Genomic DNA, 24,902 nt, shown 5'->3' on the forward strand with positions numbered 1-24,902 from the left:
TACTCTAAAAGAGCACGAGGCGTTTTTGCGGCTCGTGCCGCGCCCCGCTCAGCAACGGAGACCGCCACCTCTCTGCGCTCTCCGCCTGGGCCGCGGGCACGCCGCCACCGCACTCTCCGAGTGCGAAGAGCTTTCAATGTCGACCCTGCGGGCTCGACTTGAAGCTTTCGACCAAGCTGTCGCTCCGCCTGTCCCTGCCGGGCCGCGCAATAAGAAGCGCCGCTCGCAGCGACCACCGGAGACTGTTGTGACTGAGGAGCTCGCCGGAACCTCTCCCTCGAGCTCTCTCTCGCCCTCTCCCTCCCGGCCGCTCAACCGCCGGCTCTGCCCGCGCCGCCGCCGCGTCAGGAGATGAGGCGAATGTGATAGATACCCGTACTCTCCCTCTGTTCGAGCCGTGCAACTACGCCGCTCACAAGGGATGGCAGAAGCGGACGGTCTCGGAGCGAGTTTCCTCTCCCTCTGTTCGAGCCGCGCAAACTGAGCCGCTCACGAGGGATGGCAGGAGCGGACGGTCTCGGAGCGAGTTTCCTCTCCCTCTGTTCGAGCCGCGCAAACTGCGCCGCTCACAAGGGATGGCAGGAGCGGACGGTCTTGGAGCTCTCTTTACGTTACAAGAAAGCTACTCCGTCCTCGCGCGTCACTCACCGGTGAAAGGGGAACAGAGTGTTTTCGTCCCGCCGTGGCCTGGACTATAACCTCCATTCTCACACATTTCTCAGTCCCCTCTTAAGTTCAGGCGACTGGAATTGTTACTATTGCAGTATACGAGCCTGTTATAAATACACGCTCGCCTGCAAGCAAACGCCGTCACAAGACATGATGACGCTAACCGAGTACTGATGTATTCTCCCCTGTGGCTCAGTGGCGGAATCCTAGACTGTCAAGCTAGAGACCGGGGTTCGATCCCCGCTCTCGCGGCAGTTAAAGTTTATGCTGTTCGCCTCTCCGAGCTCGCGGCCAGTTTTTCTTACATACAGAAAACAAGCCCGCTCTCTCCCTCGTTGGGCCGCGCAGATTGCGCCGTTCAAGGGATGACAAAGCGGACGGTCACGAGCAGCGTTCAGCGTGCGCGCCTCACTCGCCGGCGAAAAGAGAAGAGAGTGTGTTAGTCTCGCTACGGCTGGACAACCGCCAATCCTCACACATTTCTCAGTCCCCTCTTAAGTTCAGGCGACTGGAAATATTACTATTGCAGTAAACGAGCCTGTTTTAAACACACGCACGCCTGCAAACAAACGCCGACGCGACACATGAGGTCGCTTTTTATATGCTCGCGCTAACTGAAAGCTTATGTGTTATCCCCTGTGGCTCAGTGGCAGAATCATACGCTTTCATGCGAGAGATCCGCGTTCGATCCCAGCTCTCGGGGAAGAAATAAATTTATGCTGCTTGCTTCTCCGAGCTCGCGGCCAGTCTTTCTTACTTACAGAAAGCGAACCCGCCTCTCGCACCACACCTTCTCAGGGTGCTCGAGTATTTTTGAGCGTCTAAACACGAGAGAAGAAAAGACGGTTAAATCCCGCAGCCCTGCGGCTGGACCACCGTCGAAGCTTAACGCTCTGTCAGTCCCCGTTGCCACGGCTACTGCAGCTGTTTACCCCGCAGTCAACGAGCCGGTATCTACCCGCTCGCCTGCGCGCATCCGCCGTTCCACGGCAACCCAGAAAAATTTCAAAAGAGCATATGTCTGGTTGCACGGCTGACGCCGTATGTGTTTCTAGTACAGTGAATGTGCCCACGTTCTGTGCTCACCCCTGTACACAAGCACTATACATCCCGTGTCTCTCACAGAGCCCACTCTCATGAAGCAGGCAAAAGCCGCTTTAGTGTTAAAAGTAGGTCACGTGTCCACTTCTCCGTGCCCACACCTACTCACTGCCCGCTCTGTCACACGGCCTCGCACGACCGGTCATGTTTTAAATGTAAGTCCTGTGCCCGCCCTCGAGCGCTCACACATACTAACTACATTTTCGCCCCGACGCCGACATCGCGCGTCGCGCCTCACACTATATGTTCCCCGTCCAAAGCCACCGGGACACTGTGTGTAAAACGGCCAGCTATCGCTACGTGCGATCCGCCGTATCTAACCACCAAGAGCGCGCGCGCCGCGCCCGCCCCTGAATGTAAGTCCTGTGCCCGCCCTCGAGCGCTCACACATACTAACGAACATTTTCGCCCCCGACGCCGCCATCGCGCGTCGCGCCTCACACTTTATGTTCCCCGTCTAAAGCCACCGGGACACTGTGTGTAAAACGGCCAGCTATCGCTGCGTGCGATCCGCCGTATCTAAGCACCAAGAGCGCGCGCCGCGCCCGCCCCTCCGTTTCGAGCTCTCGAGCCCGCGATGCGCGGCGATCGGAGCCCGGAGGCCATTCTGCCCCTGGCTGCACACGCAAAAGCGTGGGAAACTATTCCAGGCGCATCAGAACGGGTGCTAAGCACAGTAAAACAGGGCTATACTCTGCAGTTCGCTCGCCGCCCTCCGCGCTTTCAAGCGCGTATCGAGACCAGAGTGAATGGGGAAGTAGCACATCTACTTCAAGCAGAAATAGCTACACTTCTGTGCAAAAGGGCTATAGAACCGGTTTCCCCTTCCATGAGCGAGTCGGGCTTTTACAGCCGTTATTTCCTCGTTCCCAAGAAGGACGGAGCTCTCAGACCAATTTTGGATCTGAGACGTTTGAACAAGGCTCTTATGAGAAGACCGTTCAAAATGCTCACAACCAGACAAATTCTCGCGCAAATTCGCCCGAGGGACTGGTTTATATCTCTCGATCTAAAAGACGCGTGCTTTTCAGATCCTGATAATACCCCGTCACAGGCCATTCTTGAGATTCGCCTTCGACGGTCAGGTATATCAGTACACGGCCCGCCTGTCGACACAGCGCGCGCGCTGCATTCGACGCCTGGCCGCGTCCCTCCGGCCGGGCAGCACCGTACCTCTCAAAACATTTCAGAGGTTACTAGGTTGTATGGCCTCAGCTGCAGCAGTGCTTCGGCTGGGTCTTTTACGAATGCGCCCGCTACAACGCTGGCTGAATGCCCGAGTGCCTCACAGAGCCTGGGCTTCCGGCGGTATCCGCATCAGAGTGACTCAGAGCTGCGTTTCAGCTCTGAAGCCCTGGTTAGCGGCCGACTGGTACCAGCGGGGAGTGACAATGGGAGCTATCTCACACCGCAAAGTTATCTCGACGGACGCTTCCACCTCAGGCTGGGGCGCTCTGTTCGAGGGCAAACCGGCTTTTGGCCTGTGGTCAGACCGGGAAAAATGCCTCCACATAAACTGTTTGGAGATGATAGCGGTCGAGAACGCGCTCAGGCGCTTCCTCCCATTCATACGGGATCACCATGTGCTAGTCCGCTCGGACAACACGTCCGTGGTATCCTATGTGAACCGACAGGGCGGTGTCAGATCCAGGAATCTGTGCAGGCTGACAGAACGCCTTCTCGTGTGGGCTTACCGCTCGCTGCGCTCGCTGAGAGCCGCGCACGTGCCGGGCCACCTGAATGTCGGTCCAGACAGACTGTCCAGGGACAACATTCCCCCGGGAGAATGGTCTCTGCACCCCCAGACAGTCCAGTTTCTCTGGCGCCTATTCGGCAGAGCGGAAATCGACCTCTTTGCGTCGAAAGACAATGCTCAATGCCCGAAGTTTTATTCGAAGAGCGAGGACGCGCTGTCCCAGACATGGCCCAGCCTCCCGCTGTATGCTTTTCCTCCGATCTCCCTGTTGCCACAGGTCATTTCGAGGATCAGAGAAATGCACCACTCAGTGCTGCTTATAGCCCCGCGATGGGAAAACCAAACTTGGTACCCAGAGCTAGTGAGGCTGTCGCACTCACCCCCATGGCCGATCCCGGTGAGAAAGGATCTCCTCTCCCAAGCCGGTGGATCGATCTGGCATCCCCATCCAGAGCGCTGGTCGCTGCATGCATGGGTGATCAACGGATACCCGTTGACCTGTCAGAAGGGGTCGTGAACACGATCACACAGTCGAGAGCCCCCTCCACGAGACGGCTCTACGCGTCTAAATGGTCGGTGTTTTCTAAATGGTGCGCTACTAAAAACTTGGATCCGCGCGCATGCGGGGTCCCGCGGGTGCTCTCCTTCTTACAAGAGCTGTTGGAAAAGGGCAGATCCCCTTCCACGCTCAAAGTATATGTGGCCGCTATTGCAGCGTTCGCTGAGACGACGCGCGGCCGGGCAATGGGAAGGAATGAGCTCATTATCCGCTTCCTCAGAGGAGCTAGACGGATGAATCCCCCGCGGCCCCCCTCGGTTCCCTCGTGGGATCTGTCCTTGGTCCTAGCGGCCCTAGAGGCTTTTCCCTTTGAACCGCTTGAATCCGCGGATCTAAAGTATCTGTCGCTTAAAACCGTTTTTCTGATAGCTCTGTCTTCAGTCAAACGAGTGGGTGATTTGCACGCGCTATCTGTTAGCCCTGCATGTCTTGAGTTCGGGCCGAATGACTCGAAAGTCATTCTCAGACCGAGACACGGTTACATCCCCAAAGCGATTGGAACCCCGTTTAGGGCACAAGTTATGTCCCTCTCGGCTCTGCCAGCATCCGACAGTGGGGACAGTGATAACCTCCTATGCCCTCCGGGCGCTGAGAGTTTACATCACGCGCTCCGCCGCTTTCAGGCGTTCAGAGCAGCTCTTTGTTTCCTTCGGCGGACGCACCAAGGGTCTTGCCGCCTCGAAACAGAGCTTGTCCAGGTGGATAGTGGACGCGATAGCAGCAGCTTATGCCTCCAGACACCTGCAGTGCCCTCTGGGCATCAGAGCCCACTCCACTAGAGGCATGGCCTCGTCGTGGGCCTGGTCCAGCGGAATTTCTAATCACGGTATTTGTATGGCGGCGGGCTGGGCCTCCCCATCAACATTCGTGAGGTTTTATAACCTGGAAGTTCCTGCCCTACAGGCAAAAATACTGTCAGCATAAGTGACATGTATGCTCTGCCCATTTCTCGTGTGCAGACTACGATCATATGCTGGCGCTATTCTGGTACTATACTCAGGGTGAAGTGTTTGACTCAGACCGGCTGATCCGCTCTGTTTCCTATTTCCCGTTACGCGCTGTTGTCGGTGCTGGCCCGCGCTGCTGGCCGCCCGTATTATTCTCTGTCGCGCGGGAATTTTTCCCTTCATGTGAGACCGACTATGTCGTTTTTCTCCTACCCTTATGAGTGCTTATGTACTGTATGGGCTCGCTCTGCCGGCCCTACTGTTTGTACTGTTATATGTTTATAGACCGGCCGCGCCGCTCTATTTCATATGCTGCATGAAGTGCCTGTACTGCGCTGGCCCGTCTCTCCGACCGGCCACATTTCCCAGCAGAGTGTTTTCCCCGGTTTCCCTGGGATTCATGGGCTGGATGCTCGGCGCACACGGCGTTGACAAAGGGTTCCCGATGCGTAAGCTAACCTTACGCAATACGAGAGACCTCTCGTAAGAGAACGTACTCGGTTACTAATGTAACCTCGGTTCTCTCTAGAAGAGGGAACGAGTATTGCGTAACCTGCCGTGTCGCGCCACGAGCTTTTGCGCTTCAGACTGCGAAAACCAGAATTTTAGCCTATGAGCGCTGAATATATACACGCTGGCCACACCCATTCTGACGGTTAGAAGGGTGCGGAGGGCGCGAAGCGCCCTCATTGGTTGCCGCGTTCAGAGCGCTCACCGATAGGCTTAAGCAGTTGCCGCCGAGCAGCCAATGAGCACGCTTATACAGCCTGCCTAGGTCTGTCGGCTGCTGCACTGCGTTGACAATGTATAAAAAATTAAGGATAATTTTTTGGCTTCAGATCTCGAAGAAAGAAGACTTTCCCGATGCGTAAGCTAACCTTACGCAATACTCGTTCCCTCTTCTAGAGAGAACCGAGGTTACATTAGTAACCGAGTACGTTTGCCAGTTAAAAAATCTTTTGCTTAAGAACAACACAAACACATATCCTTCACTCCTCAGATCTGCTGCAGATGAAGTTGAGTTTGACGTGTTCAGGACGGCTGATCCAGAGCTGATCTCCTCCAGACTGAACTGCTCCAGATCTCACTCCAGACACACAGTCCTCGTCTCCTGTGCCGTTCCCTGGAGCCCAGTTCTGATAGCACACGGTCTCTCCGCTCACCCAGAACCAGAGGCCCACAGTGCAGGAGTGACGTAAACCCAACCACACCGCCTCAGTAGACGCACGTTTAACCACATTCATCACACGACGCTGCATCTCGACTGAATGAACCGAGACCAGATCCGTATAATTCTGTCTGCAGTATCTCAGAGCTTCAGGCCACGTCAGAGTCTCGTTGATCAGAATCAGTTTATCTGGACACAAAACAAACCACAAGCAAAAACTAGAAAGAGACTGATCAAAAACAACATGCAGAACAAACACTGTGGAGGAATCTGGAATCTGAACTTTAAAGGGTTAGTTCACCCAAAAATGAAAATTCTGTCATTACTCACGCTCATGTCGTTCCAAACCCGTATGACCTTCATTCATCTTTAGAACACAAATTAAGATATTTTGTAAAAACATTGTAATGTCCACCCATTGGTCTTTTCAGCGCTCCAGTGAAGTTCACTTAATTTATTAGAATTTAGTTTCAATATTACTTTAGCTCTACACTTAATCTGACTCCAATTTCAAATGAAAATCAAATTTAGATCGTGTGTCTTATTAGAAAATAGTCATAACCATTGATAATGACTTAATTTAGATCTTTGATTATTCTGAGTATCCCATACTTTCAATTATTCATTCATTAATGACCCGGTGTTGCTTTGAGACGTCACGTCGAATAGTCAGAGGATGCAGTGCAACTATTTTACCCTTAAGTGGCCGCTCACTGCTGACTCATAACAAAGGTGTAATTTTTTAATAGTCGCAATATGCAACATGCTAATTCAGTAATTGGAAGGTCTCCTTAATGGTCTCCCCATGCTCCATTCATTAGTGCCTTCGGTTTGATCTATCCTGGTAGAGATTTACGGAAACACCAGACTACACATTCATCTACTACGAATAATGATTTCAGAATAATGCAGAATAAATCAAATATAACATTTGATTTGTCAGGTAAAAATGTATCATACCAATTACACAAGTAAATGATTAAAAGCCAATTCAGAAATTATAAATACATGCCATCAATTACTCAAAGATGACTAAAAGTAAGCAATGCATTCCTGACACAGACACACAGTGGTGTGTGAGTGTGTTCCAGCAGGAGAACACTGAAACAGCACTGTATGGGGGTCGTTCCTGGTTACAGGCTCCCAAAGACTGCTTTGTCACCTTCCCTTAAATACCCAGACCAGAACAAAAGGCTTGTACAAATATTGTTTAGAGTTGTTTTGGGTCAGTTCATGTACCCCAGGGGGTAGCACCTGGTTTCGGGAGATATCTTAAAGAGACATCACTCAGAGAAGAGAACAGGATTCTCCTAAGTTCTCAATCTTTCTCATTAAACCAATGACTGCAATGAAATTAAGACCATTTTACCAATCGCACTGAGACACTTAAAATGATGCCAAACATGAAAAGTAAAAAACAATAGATTCACAAGATACATCATATGTGATATATAGACAATTTCAGTGAACTTTTGGTGACTTGACTCAGGTGGAAAGGAAGGAGGAGGGAGAGGGGGATGCAGAGATAAGGAAGGAGATAAGTTTGGACAAGACAATGTCCTGTGCTCTTTCTTTGAGATCTTCTGTCCAGGCTTTTTCTTCTGTTATTGCTTTATTGCAGGGTGAGTTTTATCTCAGCTTTTGTCTTAGCAGGAAAATAAATTCTTACAACATTTTTAAAATAGTCCATGTGACTACAGTGGCTTAACCTTAATTTTATGAAGCAACGAGAATACATTTTGTGCACCAAAAAAAAAAAAAAAAATATTGACTTTATTCAGTCATTTCTCCTCTCCTCTTAACTATGTTTTTCCTACCTTTCTGGGCCTCCAAAGTGTTGATTAAATAGCTGTCAGTGGTGTTCAGAAGATGAACTAAGGGTCATACGGGTTTGGAACGACATGAGGGTGAGTAATTAATGACAGAATTTTCATTTTTGGGTGAACTAACCCTTTAAGATATCTGGAGGTGATCGATGGATTGTGTGTGTTTGTGAGGATCTGCTCACCTTCATGACACACAAAAAAAAATCGGTCGTTGCAAGAGATGTCATTCCACTGACCCAGATTGTTTGGTCTGATCACTGTACAGTTTTCATTTCCTCCATTATTATTAGGTTGAGTAGGAGCCCAGTATCTGAAAGAGGAGTTACTCTGATCTGACCACTGCCATGAGTCTCTGAACAGACCGATCCAGATCTGTGATCCTGATAACCCATGACCACTAATGAAATCCTTAACCTGTAGATTCTCATTCTGGTTCCTCACACTGACCAGATCAGTGTGTTTCTGTCTGCAGTAACTCTGAGCGTCTGTCCAGTTCATCGTCTGATTGTCCAAGATGAGTCCTGTGTTCGCTTTAAGAAAAAAAAAAAAAATTTAAAAACTGTTTCATAAATCAGTGTTCATTTGTCTAACGATGTTTTATGGTTTTTAATGTGAATAAGAGCATCAGAAACATTTTTCCATTACATTGAATATGTTACATTTTAAACGTAAATGCACATTGTTCTAAAGAGGGAGGGGGGAATCATCCTCTACCTTTTACAGATACATTTACTCAAATTGTCATGCTGATAATAACTGTAAGGAAAAATTTGCAATTAATATGGAAATACTGTATTTACCAGGAAACTTAAACACACACACACACAGGGAGCAATGCCAGAAATGGAAGGGCCTTTATATAACAGGATAGGCAAAGCGTAGAATATGAAAACTGCACGCCAAATTGGCAAGAAAAAATATAATTACATTATGAATCCGCTACATTGTTCCTCAGTCACTCCTGAAATTGTTATGATTGACAGTGATAACCGTAGCAATGGACGGGACAAAACATTTGTCAAAATAAACCTATGGATTAAGTGCTGTAGTGTAAATGTAGACTAATAGACCCACAGCAACACAGACCAGAAGAAAACAGGTCTGTGTTTTCTGGGTCATCTTAGAAGCTTTTAATATCATTTTATAAAGCACACTTTTTTCACGTGTCCTTTTTAAAGCAATGTTTAAAAATCTGCCTATTTGATTTTTTTTTAATTAAATCTAAAAATATTTAAAATATAATATATATATATATATTTATTATTTTATTAGCATTAATAATTTGTTATACTAGCTATTTTATAATAAATCCAAAAGCAAAACATGAAAAGAACTACATTAGATTATATGCTTTGAGACATGAGGTAGTTTAACACGTCTCTCGTGACTAGCCGACTCTGCTGTGTGTGTTCATGTGTTTTAAAGGAGCCGTGGCTTTGGAGACGCTCTGAATGCTTTCATAGCTAACTTGATATTACTAGCCTCTAACTTGCTAACTTGATATTGCTAGCTAAGTTATTACTGTGTATGTTAGTAGAAAATGTTCAGGAGCCGTCATATTTGGTACATGGTGCATCTATAAATGGCCAAAACGGTTGATGTAATTTTAAATCACTTACTGTTGTTGCAGATGAAAGTCAGGCTGTTACTACATGACAAATCCTCCCATTTTCCATTTTTCATCATTGCACACTCATCTCTGCCATCAGGTTGTCCAGGTCCCCAGTTCAGATAGAGCGCAGGTTCACCTGAAGACCACTGCCATTTATCAACACTCGTCCTCTTCAGCCCAATCCAGACCTTCTTAACACCTCCATCATTCACACTCTTCTTCAGCTCGTTAATGTCGTTCATGTTGTCAACGGTGGCCAGATCTGTGTAATTCTCTCTGCAGAATCTCTGAGCTTCAGTCCAGGTCTTGTTCACGTTTATAAAGTGATACTGACGCTGAACACATTCAGATACGGAGCAGAGAGCTGTGAAAGAGAGCGTTTGATTTAATGCTTTTCATAACAGGGTCAAACCTGATGAAACTATAAACCATAAACACACTCACCAATGAGAAGAAGAATCAAATATAGAGTTTGCTCCATTTCTGAGGAAAAACACATTGGAAAAACTCAGAAGTCAAACATTCCCAGATTCATTTTGGAGTAAAATATGACAATTTCATTTATCAACAGCAACATGAATTCACTGTACATAATCATTCAGACAATATTAACATCTGAAAGTCTAATTGTGTTTGAAGAATGAACATGTACTTACTTTAGAGGTCGTGTGTTTCTGTCCTGAGTCTGATGTTTCTTTCTGCAGATTTACACTACGCTATTATTATATCTGCTCTCATCCCTCATTCAGCTCATCACATCATTTGTGTATTAATCTAAAACTAATTTTCATGTTTTATGTCCTCATTATTTGTGTTTGTCTACCTCTGTATTTTCATATTGGCATCTTTGTCAGTTAGTATAAGTCTATATTTATATGAACTTTAATAAAAAAAAAATATGAACATTCACAATTTATACTGTTATATTCACAACTAAACTCTGCTTTAATGATATTGCTGGACTGCATAACTCGTGTTTCATCCCTGATCATCTTGACATGTATCGGCCTGTCCACCAACACTTGCGATCTTTGCACTTCACCATTTGTCTACTTGCATTACATTTTGTTCTTGTATTTGGCCCAAGTGATCAAGTGTGTGTAGAACTTTTGATTACCTAATTTGACACATTTACAGTGTTGTAAAAATGCAAGTGTTTACAGAGCTTTATTTTGATTTTCAAGGCTTTTCCTTTTTAAATAATCCTCTAAGTGTCTGTACAGCAGTGCCTATAGGCATATACATATACAGTGCTATGCATAAGTTTAGACACCCATGCTAAAGTTGACTAAAAAGAGGAATAAAAAATCATCTTTTGGAAACTGAACTTAATGCCTTAATTTAAAAAATTAGGAAAAATCCAACCTTTAAGGACACCAATTTTCTTTGTGAATGAATAATGTATCGTAAATAAATAAATGTTCTTCCTTAAAATACAGGGTGCATAAGTCTGGACACCCCTATGTTAAATTCCCATAGAGGCAGGCAGATTTTTATTTTTAAAGGCCAGTTACTTCATGGATCCAGGATACTATGCATCCTGGTAAAGTTCCCTTGGCCTTTGGAATTAAAATAGCCCCACATCATCACATAGCCTTCACCATAACTAGAGATTGGCATGGGGTACTTTCCATAAGATCATCTCTCAATGCAAATCAAACCAGCTATTAGGCTAACTGAAATAAAACCATGCCAATCTCTAGGTATGGTGAAGGCTATGTGATGATGTGGGGCTATTTTAATTCCAAAGGCCAAGGGAACTTTATCAGGATGCATAGTATCCTAAAAAAAATACTTAAAAATAAAAATCTGCCTGCCTCTATGGGAATTTAACATAGGGGTGTCCAAACTTATGCACCCTGTATTTTAAGGAAGAACATTTATTTATTTATAATACATTATTCATTCACAAAGAAAATTGGTGTCCTTAAAGGTTGGATTTTTCCTAATTTTTTAAATCAAGGCATTAAGTTCAGTTTCCAAAAGATTATTTTTTATTCCTCTTTTTAGTCAACTTTAGCATGGGTGTCTAAACTTATGCATAGCACTGTATGTAACACAGTTTACTAGTAATGATGGTGCTTTTAATTAAGTGATAAAAAGCCTTTGCAAATGTTGTAAAATTTACAAATACACATACTCATGTTTACACCAGTAAAATGTGCTCACTTATTTCCTGTTGCGTGCACATACTCTCTAGTGGCCAAGTGTATTTGGACAGACTCCATGTTTGAGTTTCTCTGTTTTGGGCCACTTTTATCTGTTGTTGACCTGAACAGAGAAGGGTTGAGTTCACTAGTGAAGACTGGTGATACTGGCTACTGAGAGCCTTTAAAGTTTGAATATTGAAAGAGTTTGACTAGCGAGAGAATTTGGGGCATTAAAAAAGACAAAATGAAGAGGAAGGGAAGACAATTCTTTTTTTCTTTGGGAAAAAAATAGAAACGTTTTTGCTCGTATAGGTTTCTTTTTCCCCTCTTCTGAAAGCTGAGACCCGTCACATTCACAACACAGACGAGATAAAGACATGAAAGCTTTCATTCCTCTGAAGTCCATCTCTAATGTTAATAAAGATTATTAGACTATTATCCCACTGAAATAATATCATCTTCTTCTTCTTCTGCTGTTTCAGAATAAATTAGTCTTTATTTCCTCTGTCTAAATACTTGATTGTGATTGGCTGGAATGTGTTCATTAAAACATTGTTACATTTTTAAGAATTAGTCTTATTTAGAAAATTCTTATTTTGTTTCGTGTCATACTCCTGCTGTTCTTAGTTTATACAACATGAACACATTTGCATGTTAACACATCCTCATCACTCATTTGTTTAGGTCCACATTTAGACGTTCAGGGTGGACAATCTTTACATCTCTGACGTGAAACAGAAGCAGAAACAGTGTGTTATTGTACATGTTATTGACACATCCCATGGTCTCATTCTTTCTTATTCATCTGTTTGTTTTATTAAAGGGATATTTCTCAACTGGAAAGATGAATGTGTATTTAAATTGGGTCATTTATGTAATAGAAATGTGAAATTATTTTTGAAGTTGGAGCCTTCTAGACTGAGAAAAGCCAGAAAATGTATTTTTGGCACATATGAATGAAAGACAACAACTCCCAGAATGCACTTGCTTCGTTGCCCTACGAGGCCACTCCTAAGCCGCAGCTGCTCCAGCCGCCTCTTGTTCCTCCATCATCCGCATCTGTTCATCGCTGTATTGTGGCTCGTACAGGTAACCACGGGCATCAGATTCGCGCACCAGATCTTCAAAATCCCCTTCTGCCATATCATCTTCAAAACTACCTTTCGCCATCATGGTTAGCCTACCACTCAGCTTTCTCCACAGAGCAAGAGCCTGTTAGCTTAGCTTAAAAAAAAAGATGGCTGACACTATTTGAGGAGCTCTTTTCCAAAACACTATAAACCCATTTAAATAGTTTTCAGGAAAATTACATTTTTTACCTAGACCCACACATTTTGTGAATATTCAATTTATCCTGTTAAAATGTTTTTTTTTTTTTTTGTTGAACAATGATTATTAAATCAAACAACAAAATTGTTAATGATAAATTCAAAGTTATGTTTTTTTCAAAATGCTATAAATCCATACGTTTTCCAAATATTGATGGTTCGTCTTTAAAAAAAAAAAAAAAAGGTAAAAAAAAAAAAAAAAGAAGTCAGTCAGTAATAAATACATTGACATTCAATAAAGTGTCGAACCCATAAAAAGTAGAACCATTGTCCACTTTACATAAAACAAATCACGACATGACCTTGTGAGAGTGAGAGAGTGAGTGAGTGAGTGGCGTTCACACCAAACGCGAATAGAGCATCTGGCGCAAGTGATTTTCATGTTAAGTCAATGTAAAGAGACGCGTTTACGCGCATCTGGAGGTCCTGCGGCACGGACATGCGAATTGAGCGTCTGGCACGATACGCACGAGTGATTTGAGGGTGAGAGAGAGAGAGAATTCTGATTAGTCCAGAGGATCTATCGCGTTTAGGCTAAAAATAGGTTCAGCGCTTATCGTGGTTTGGAAACGTTTCATTTGTACATTCTGTGAGTGAGATCGCACCCCCTGCACACATGCGGAACGAGCTCCTCCTACTGGCTGTAGTCTCTCGCCTCTGGACAAAAAACCCTCAGATGACGCTAAATGACGATTTTAGTCATTGGAGGTTTTTTTTTCCAGACACACAATACAGAAATCTCTCATCTCAGGGGGCCCAGGTGAAAAAGACGTAGTATTAAATGTATTAAAAATATACTTGAAATACAAATAGTATGTTTATAATACATTTGTATTACCAACATGCTTATTTGAAGTGCATTAAAAATATATTGAATTGCATTTTTATATATTTCTAAAAAGTATACTAGAAGTACATTGGTAATAAATATATGCTTAATAATACTTTTAAGAAATATGCTAAATACCAGCATAATTTTAATATATTTTTAATAAATGCACTAGAAGTACATTGGTAATAAATATATGCTTAATTATACTTTTAAGAAATATGATAAACACAAGCATACTTTTAATATATTTCTAACAAATGCACTAGAAGTACATTGGTAATAAATATATGCTTAATTATACTTTTAAGAAATATGCTAATCACAAGCATACTTTTAATATATTTCTAAAAAGTGCACAATAAGTACATTGGTAATAAATATATGCTTAATTATACTTTTAAGAAATATGCTAAACACAATATTTGTGTAAAGTTTTAGTGTATTTAAAGAAAACATATTTATGTTGCTCTTAATGTACAATTTATGTGTAACTTGTATAAGAACATAGCAAAATGATTAAGCTTTTAGTGTGTTTAAAGTACTTTAAACACTTAGGCCTAGTGCAATATATTTGCAATATTTATGTATTTATCATTTTAATATTTTATATATAACTTATAAAACTTGACAAATGTTTATAATACTACAAAAAAAAAAAAAAAAAAAAAAATTATATATATATATATATATATATATATATTTATACTACAGGGCCGTTGAATGCTTGAATCTGATTGGTTGACGAACGTTCTAAGGTGTGCATTATTTTCAGGGAAACGCACGGCTAAAGTAGTTCCAGGCAGGTCTTGACCGCATTACAGTTCCATATCACTTCGCGTAGTTAACGGTAATAACGGAAAATAGGATACAGTTCATAACAATAAAAAGCATTTAGCCCCATGCGCTTGATCTGCAATTTTCAATGTCTAGATTCACAATCAATAGAAACATGCAGTTTAATTTTAATAAATAAAGTATATAGTCTATATTATAATCAATAGAAAATTAAACTGAATATAGGCTAAATAAATGGATAGTCCTGCAGTACGGATTTTTATTGCAGATAATAATAAATAAATAATTATTTATAGGCCCACTTGTTAAAAGGGCTTTGTGTTTCATTTATTTGGCTATAGTCTACTGTCATCTGTCAATGAAAAAAAAGAAGAAAAAAAAAGAATGAAAACGAATTAAATTAATAAATAAATAGGCTAATAATACTGACGCACATGCTTTTCTGTCTCATTATTGCAACATCTCTCTCTAATAACTGCATTAATAACTGCATAAAGCCGGGGACACACTTTAAGACCGGTTATGAATGCAATTTGATACTTATGACTGATCATGTCCAAACGCGTGTTCAGCGCGTTCAGTCTGTGTTCAAAGTCGGTGTTTAAAATCTGCTGCAGTCGATGAAAACAGTCAGAGAATGTGTCAGCTAGTCGTGTGTCCCAGCATTAGTCTGCTATCAGTGGCTCAAACCTCCGTTACTAACTCTAAAATTACGTTTTGGAATTAGCAACGGAGGCATTGGTTTAGATGCGTAAGAAATTAGTCCTACATACAAGAGCGTTTTAATGACAAAAACTTTACAAACGTCTTGAAATACATAATCTGAACAATGTTTTGAGGTGTGGTAACTGTAGTATAAGCGGAATAATTGACTTCAGGCCGTTGAATTATTAGAAAAATAATGCACACCCGAGGTGAACGGCCACTCCGCTTCGCGTCGTGACCGCATTACCACCTCGGGTGTGCATTATTTTTCTAATAATTCAACGGCCTGTCGTCAATTATTCCTTTCATATATATATATATATATATATATATATATATATTTTTTTTTGTAAGTACCAACTTCTAATGTATTATAAACATTTGTCAAGTTTATTAAGCATTGCAATATAAGCACTTAAAATTAATGTTGTTCACTTTTACTTGTAAAGGGCTAGGCTGTTGTCCATTACATGATATGTTTTTACTACTGAAATTCCCACAAGGATATCAACATCATATTATTTTAATTGTATATAGAGATACATTTTCCAAAGATTTTTAAATGTTGTCCAAAAATATGTTGTAGGCTACTTGTTTAAATTTGAAAAATACGAATAACACACGTGACTAATCCTGATTGGTTCCAGAGCCGTTGAACGGCGGTGATTGGTTCTTGCTGTGCGTATGTTCCTTGAATGTGATTAGAGAAGTCTAAATTTAAACTGGAGCGATCGTGTTTCTTTAGAGGACTTGGAGACCACGCGATTCATATGGATTAGGTGATGTTTTTTCTGCGATTAACTTTCTTAAATGTTTTACAACTGCTTAAGGTTGAGTGATCATGACAGCATATATCTTTTTTTATCTAACGTTAATAGAAAACGTAACTGTTAGTGTTGTTTTTATTATTTTTATTTTTTTGTTATTTTTATACTTCCAGCCAATTATGGAAGTGTGTGATTGGTGTTTATATTTGTTCAAGCTTGACAACCTTATTGCCTTTTTGATAACTTTCTATGGCTGCGTTTACACTTTTTGACATTAACTAGAGACCTGTATCCAGAAGTTGTCCACTTACCCACTTACTTAAATCTCTCTCTTTTTTTTAAATATTAATATTTGTTGTTTTTCAGACCAGCTGCTATAGAAGAAAAACTGAAATCTGAGTGCAGTGACAAACAAAGAGTAGAGTAGTAAGTATGGTTTAATCTCATATCACCTCTGTTATAGAGATTTTTGAATCAGGCTTGTTGAAAGGCTATTCGGTCAGTCTTGTAGGCAAATGTTAGCAAAACGTCCATTTCAGGCTGTATCACGCATCTTTTTTTTAAATGATATTATTTAATTTGCCAATATTTACTGATATTTATTTCAATGCTTTACAGGCTTTAGTGTGTTGTTTCTTTGACGGAATTGGTCAAATAAACACTTTTTGCTCAAATAAACACTATTTTTATTTATTTTTTAAAAACCCCCCAACCAGTAAATAAAACCTCCCACCGTCACAGCCCTATAACCCGAAAGTAAAACAGATAATTTTATAATTAAAAATTGCAATACTTTGCGCTACTGTATCGATATAATTGCGTGCGCAAAATATGGCGATACTGAACAGAATTTCTTTTTTTTTTTTTTTTTTTTTTTTTCACCTGAAAATGATCTGAGAAGCAATATTTGGACATTAATATAATGAAAAGTATTATGCAGTATCTACTTAGATACATTTTGAAAAAATGAATCTTGTGATTTGCTTAAATATCTGATTACGAAACACAATTTTGGCTGTTTATAGCATTATCTCTTTTAATGTGATAAAAACGCTAAATAATAATTTTGACTATGTATTGGTATGTAATTAACGGTGGTGTAAGGTGCTGGAAAAAGCTTTAAAATGGACTTTGAAAGTGCTTGAATTTGACCTTGGAAAAGGTGTACGAACCCTGTTTTTTGCTGTGATACAGTGACATACCATGTAGACTTCACAGTTGTTCAAGAGATTTTATTAACTCCTTTTCTGAATTACATTAACATTTTATATTGAGTGTCTACTGTTAAAATATGAACTAAGCATTACATGCCATGTTAAAGAATTCCATTTTTACCAGGCGAAAAAGACTTGCAATTAAATGTATTAAATATGTACTTAAGTATGTTTTTAGTACAAAACAAATGTACTTTAATGCATATATAATACATTTAACAGTACGTCTTTTTCACCTTGTATGTACAACATAGGGAAATGTCAAAACATCATACTGTGTTGTAATAAAAAGCGTCTAGGTTACGACCTCTGTTCCCTGAGAACGGAATGAGACACTGCTTCGATGACGCTATGGGGAACGCCCTCCATGTGAACCGGTGTTTGAAAAGCTGTACAATCACGGCAATAGAATTGAACTGGCGACAGCCTATGACACGACTAGTGCGACTCAGAAGTATTAAAGAGGCGCCTAGAGAACATTGTTCCCCAATAGCATCATCGAAGCAGTGCAAGTTCCCTTTTGAAAGGGAACAGTTACTTTTTTAACAGAGGTAAATTTTGCTTTAATATAAAAATAAACTCCTCTTTTTCCCCTGTCACAGACACTGTGATCAAACAATTTCCAAGACGTCTGAGGTGCGATCTGTTACGATGCAGAGCAGGAAGCAAGAAGCAGGATCCAAGTGCAACGGTGTTTTTATTAAATAAACTAGAACTTAGACATAAACTCAGACTTCGGAACAGAACAAAGAACATGCAACCTCACAACATCAATAACTCACAATGACTGAACTAAAACACAGGGTTTAAATACACAGACAACCAAGCTAAACAAGATAACAAGGGGGCGTGGTAAATAAGAAACACCTGGGAAAACTAATCAACATAACGGGAGACAGCTAAACATGCAAAGACAGAGGAACACATGACAGACAACAACAAGACACAAAACCCACACCGTGACATAGCCCCACCCCCTAAAAAAAATAAAAAAAAAGTTCAGGAGGGCGGTGAAGCGGAGGCGGTCTTGGGGGAGGGACGGAGGGCCAGGCCCACACTGGGAACCGGGACCAGGATATAGGCAAGGCGGACCTGGGCCGTGGGCGACCATGGCGGAGCAGGACGTGCAGGCGGCCAGGGCGGAGAAGACCCTTCGGGTGGCCAGGGCGAAGAAGACACCTCAGGCGGAGAAGACCCCTCGGGCGGCCAGGGCGGAGAAGACCCTTCGGGCGGCCAGGGCGGAGAAGACCCCTCGGGCGGCCAGGGCGGAGAAGACCCTTTGGGCGGCCAGGGCGGAGAAGACCCCTCGGGCGGCCAGGGCGGAGAAGACCCCTCGGGCGGCCAGGGCGGAGAAGACCCCTCGGGCGGCCAGGGCGGAGAAGACCCTTCGGGCGGCCATGGAGGAGCAGGCTGAAGCGGTGTCCCAGAAGGACCAGGCAGCACGGGGAACCATGTCGGCAGGGCCTCCACGGTCCCCTCAGAGGACTTATTGCCCCCCCCCCAAATTTTTTTGGGTAGGTTAAGGGGCTTAGGCTGTGGGTAGGAGGAGTCCAGCAGCGAAGGCGTGTCAGGACTGGACGAGACCAGCGGCGAGGACAGGACCAGTGACGAAGAAGGCTTTGGGCTGGACAGGACCAGCGGCGAAGGCTTTGGCGAAGAGGGCTTTGAGCTGGGCGGGACCAGCGAAGAAGAGGGCTCTGAACTGGGCAGGACCAGCGGTGAAGAGGGCTCTGAGCTGGGCAGGACCAGCGGCGAAGAGGGCTTTGAGCTGGGCAGGACCAGCGGCGAAGAGGGCTCTGAGCTGGGCAGGACCAGCGGCGAAGAGGGCTCTGAGCTGGGCAGGACCAGCGGCGAAGAGGGCTTTGAGCTGGGCAGGACCAGCGGCGAAGAGGGCTCTGAGCTGGGCAGGACCAGCGGCGAAGAGGGCTTTGAGCTGGGCAGGACCAGCGGCGAAGAGGGCTTTGAGCTGGGCAGGACCAGCGGCGAAGAGGGCTTTGAGCTGGGCAGGACCATCACAGACTCTGGCTCGGCGGCGGCCATCTTGTCCATAGACACTGGCTCGGCGGCGGCCATCTTGTCCGGAGACACTGGCTCGGCGGGCGTGACGTGAACAGTCTCTGGATCAGCAGACGTGACGTGAACAGTCTCTGGATCGGCAGAAGTGACGTGAACAGTCTCTGGATCGGCAGAAGTGACGTGAACAGTCTCTGGATCGGCAGAAGTGACCTGAACAATCTCTGGATCGGCAGGCGTGACGGGAACAATCTCTGCAGACGTGACGCGAAGAGACTCAGGCTTTGCAGGCATGACGCGAAGTGCAGGCTCGGTTGGACTGGAGTGAAGTGTAGGCTCAGCTGGACTGGACGGGACCAGTGGCGAAGACTTTGTGCTGGACGGAACCTGGAACAGGGACTGAGACCGGGACAGTCTGGGCAGGAGAGTCTTCTTGGCAACACGCGCTGACATCAGCGGGGAATCGGCCACACTGGAAACCAGTCCCGGACGGCTATAGACCGATCTGGTGACTGGCTTGATGATTGGCGTGACGGGAAGAACAGGCTGAAGGGACACTGCGGGTCCACGAATCTTCTCCTCCACGCCCATAGCAAACGATGAATTACTCAGGAAAATGGCCAGGTCGATATACCTTTCTAGCGTCCAGCCGGTATAGACCTCTGGCATCATTTGAGCGATATCCTCGTCCAGACCGCTCCAGAACAGATCCATGAGCTGAACGTCATCTAGTGACGCTAAATGGCAGCAAGCACAGAAGTCCTTCACATATCTTTCAATGGGCTGGCCATCTTGAAATAGAGTAGCAAGGAAATTCCTTAGGGCCTGGTTGCTCACAGTTGCTGGATCCATTTGTGGTGAGTTATTCTGTTACTAGTGATGTGACATTTGAACCGAGGCGTCGGAGCGTGTGTCGAGAAAAAGTGGGCGTGCCAGATGAAGCCGCGATTCGAGGCTTGTGTTGTTAACGTGAAAATCACGTGACTAATGACAAACGAGGCCTCGGTTTGTGTAAATACGTCATTGGTTCGGTCTGAGTGTCGCTTCCGGATAAAAGGCGATTCGAAACTCGCGCCTCCTTGTGGGTGTTGTCAGGAGTAGTAGTAGTGTCAGAGAGTTATCATTGTCACTGTCGTTATTGTGTCATATGTGAGGGCTGTAGGCCTATATTATTACATTATTAGGTTAGAATAGTTATAGTAGCCTATATTATTATTATAGTAGGCCTAGCTATATTATAGTCTTGTTATATTAATTAGATAAGATTATTTGGATTGCTCTGGATTTTTGCATCTGGACTGGACTGCTTTTTGATTTGGATTGCCCTTTTGGATTTGTTTGCTTTTTGTGACTCTTCCTTTTTCCTGGTAATGGAGCCAGCAAGAAAGAGGGAATCCTGCTCAACAGAAGCATCAGTATCCTCATTTGTACCACTGCCATTTTTACGTTCCCCTGCATCCTCTGTTCCTTGTGAAAGGATCTTTTCCAAGGCTAGAGAGATTTTGTCCAAGAAGAGGAATCGTCTAAACCCCAACACACTTGAAATAATTCTGTTTCTCAATAAAAAATCTATTTTTATTTTCCTTCCTTCCGGACTATTCTGTTGCAGTTTACTTTAATCTGTTATCTATAATCTGTTAAATTAATAAATGTACTTTATTACACTCCCTCTAACATAAGCACTGCACTCAACACAGTGTCACTGTTGTTGTTCATACTGTCCCTATCCAAACAATTTATGAATAATTAATTAACTGTGTGTGTGTGACTCTGCACAAGTAAATTCAGACAGAGAAAGATACATATTTTATATTATACACAGTAATGGACAAATGTCTGATCATGTATTTTTATTATTGCAAATGAAAGGTACAAAATAAATAAATATTTTTTATTTATACAAATATTTTTATAAAATATACATATAAATATAAATATACAAATAAATATAAATATTTATTTGTTTATTTGTATATTTACATTACAAATAAATATTTTTTATTTATAAAAGTATTTTTATAAAATATAATTTTTATAAAAAAAATATTTTTAATTAAATTAGGGAGGGAGGGCTGATCTGCCCACTGTCCACTGGTTCAGAATTAATTAATTTGTCTGCTATTTCTTTGCACAGTAGCTAGGTGTCACTAGTGAGCAATGCTGAATGAAGCTTCGAGTAATGAACCTTTAGCTGAAGCAATGGCCTGCGAGGTCTCAGTGGTTCAGGAAGCCTCATTTTGCCATCACTATCTGTTACGATGCAGAGCAGGAAGCAAGAAGCAGGATCCAAGTGCAACGGTGTTTTTATTAAATAAACTAGAACTTAGACATAAACTCAGACTTCGGAACAGAACAAAGAACATGCAACCTCACAACATCAATAACTCACAATGACTGAACTAAAACACAGGGTTTAAATACACAGACAACCAAGCTAAACAAGATAACAAGGGGGCGTGGTAAATAAGAAACACCTGGGAAAACTAATCAACATAACGGGAGACAGCTAAACATGCAAAGACAGAGGAACACATGACAGACAACAACAAGACACAAAACCCACACCGTGACACGAGCACTGATTCGACGGAAATGCAACGAGGCAAACTCAAAGACCAGTCACTCCAATTCACTTGAAGGATGAAGATGGTTTGAGTTGTAGCAGTACTGTAACTGTTTGCAGCTATTAATGACTGCACTTTATTGACTGTAGTTAGATTTATTGACTCAAGTTAGTTTTTTTGTTGTTTATAATACCTCTGCAGATCACTGTATTTTATGTTGATGTATTTTTTTTTTTTACAGTTTACATATGCTGTTTACATATACACACTGGGTGTAGTACGTTAAAGTTTACTAGCTTTCAAAGTGTGTCTGTGTGTGTTTTATACAAATATTTTTTACTGTGTTTTATGGAATGATAATTTTTCACTGTATTTGTAATACATTAAAATATATTATTTTCATACTGAATGGTTTTATAAAAATGTATTTTTATTATACTAATAGTGGCTCTTATAGTGTTCTTCTAATACATAATTAATGAGCTGATATTATATTTAAAATATACTGGGAACACATTAATGTGAAGCTAAAAATATACTTAAGCTGTAGTTCTAAAACATATTTAAAGTGTATTAAAAATACAATTTAAAGAAGTGCTATTAAATTACACTAAATGTACTTAAAATAGGTCCATTTTAACACAATTAAGTATATTAAAATATATTACTATTACCTTAAAATTGAACTTAAATACATATTAAAGTACATTTAGTATACTTTAAGATGTCTCAAAATAACACAATTAAATATATAATTAATACAGTACACTTAAAATACATTAAGTATATCAAAATAAGCACAATTTAAATATATTTCCTTTTCACCTGGGGGACATCATTCATCATTCCAAAATACTACCGTGTTTCTACTGATACAATTAAAGCTTAATGCTAATCAGAGAAGTATCCCTTTAAGTTACACTTCTTAACATTAGTTTTTCTCTGGCTGTTGTAAAGCACATTTGTTATCGAAAAAAAGCAGTGACAAATGATTATGTAGTAGATGATTATTATGTATTGATGATAACATGTAGTGGCCTGAGGCCTAAACCATGAAGCCGGTTTAAGTTAACAAGGTGTTTCAGTTTAGTTTGCACCAACCCTGGATTTTAGGCACCATGAAAGTGGCTCGGCTTTTAGCGGTGTTCATCACGATAGTCACGGTACCAACACACCTGAGTGGATTGGTTTGGTTTTTCAACTCAAAACTAATCCTGTAACTCTGAGTTTATACTGTAGATTTAAAAATCATGGTTTCCCCCATTATGGCTGAATCACGGAAGCTACACCAGTTACTTTTGCCAAGAGATCTCTATTTATTATGTATCATGTGTCAGACAGAGAAACAGGCATATAAGAATATAAGGCTACATGAGAGGTCTTCATTACAGATTTCTCTGTTTCTCTATCTTCTCACCCCATCATGTTAGCTGTAAATGGTTTCTCTGGGTTTCTCCTTCCTTACCCCATCATCTCTATGTTTCCTTCCTCTCACGCCCTCATGCCTTTATGTTTCTCTGAGGTGGTACAGTAAGTTTGAGCTTATATACATTACAGAGAGACTTACAGCTTCCTTTTAAGGTAGCAAAAACACCTAATGCTTTGACATGGTACAATCCACTATCCACATTAAGAAACTATTTCTCAGTGTATACATTAATGCATTAGTGGTTTACATATGGTACATTTGCATCAGTTGAAACATTAATTTTCTACCATGGAGTCACGACCGGCTCAGAGCCACGACAAATGAAGGAGGCAACGAGAACAAAAGCGAATCAAAAAGTGTTTATAAATAAAAATAAAGTTTAAAACTAAATAAGAAAAACACAGCTATGGAAAACATTCCACTCGGAACATCAACGTAAATAAAGAATAAGCAGCGTAATTTACAGCACAACATATTAAACACACATTCCCACATACATACAGGCCTATAAACATAAATCCCCAAACGAAACTAATACATGAAGCAAATGAATGATAAGCAAATAACAAAGGAGCAACCGAAGAGAGTGAAGTCAGAGAACCAAAACCTTTGATAATTCTCTGCTGGTGTTTCACATTATGAGTCCCAACACACAGCCGGCTAGAGGAGGACGGGCTCAGAGGCACGTCACACATGGTGGCTCCCAGCATGCATTGCAGCATGAAACTTTTTGTTGATCATTATTAACATGTTGATTTTCATATGCTGATTTGTGATGCCTGTGTGTCTGACTGATGCAGGAGCTCATATTGCTGTATAACCACAAGGATTCTACAATCAATAATATACAATTAATAACACACTTACTTAATCAAAGATTAGAATTAGATAAAATGACTGAATCAGGTCACTAAATGATGATTACATCACCATCACCTGCTCACATTTTATCTTGTATTATTTATGTTTTTCTTGCAATAACAAATGTGCTTCACAAACACTGTTACAGCAATCAGAGAAAAAAAGAATGTTGTTAACATGTCAATGATGATCAAAACATGACCATTATGACCAGATCATATTTTCTCTTGCTATAACAAATGTGCTTTACAAGCACAAAGTTGCAGCAGTCAAAGAATAATATTAAAAAAGTCAAGGGTCAAGAGCACAACTAAAGCAATAATGGTGACATGAAACCAAACATTTTCAATAAAACATCAACATTTAATTCTCAACAAGAGCTTCTATAGATGTATGACATAAATAAAGTCTAACTGGTTAATAATAAGTGCAATAATATGATAAAAATGATTTTGTTTATACAGGTTTAGTGACTTGCTGTTTTGTGACATCTGGGGTTCATTTTCTACTCAAAATGATCCATCGAATGATACCGTCAATGAACTTGAACAGCAGAAACACACTGTGTTGCATTATCTTTCTGCTATCACTGTAAAGCTGCTTTGAAACAACTATTTAAATAAAGGTGACTTGACTATCCTCATGTGTATTGTGAACCAGATATTG

The 24,902-nt window shown here is 41.9% G+C and overlaps 1 protein-coding gene across 1 annotated transcript; it reads right to left on the reverse strand.

The window, feature by feature from the left end:
- Positions 1–5,961: 5,961 nt before the first annotated feature.
- Positions 5,962–10,059, reverse strand: LOC307156250 (C-type mannose receptor 2-like; the record flags this gene model as incomplete). The annotated part of the gene is made up of 4 exons (XM_079867544.1): positions 5,962–6,329; positions 8,149–8,496; positions 9,586–9,942; positions 10,023–10,059. 4 exons carry the CDS (start codon positions 10,057–10,059, stop codon positions 5,962–5,964), a joined length of 1,110 nt encoding a protein of 369 aa, XP_079723670.1.
- Between the last annotated feature and the right edge of the window lie 14,843 nt (positions 10,060–24,902).

The sequence above is a fragment of the Squalius cephalus genome (genome assembly GCF_949319135.1).
Source record: "Squalius cephalus genome assembly, chromosome: 3".
NCBI classification, from domain to species: domain Eukaryota; kingdom Metazoa; phylum Chordata; class Actinopteri; order Cypriniformes; family Leuciscidae; genus Squalius; species Squalius cephalus.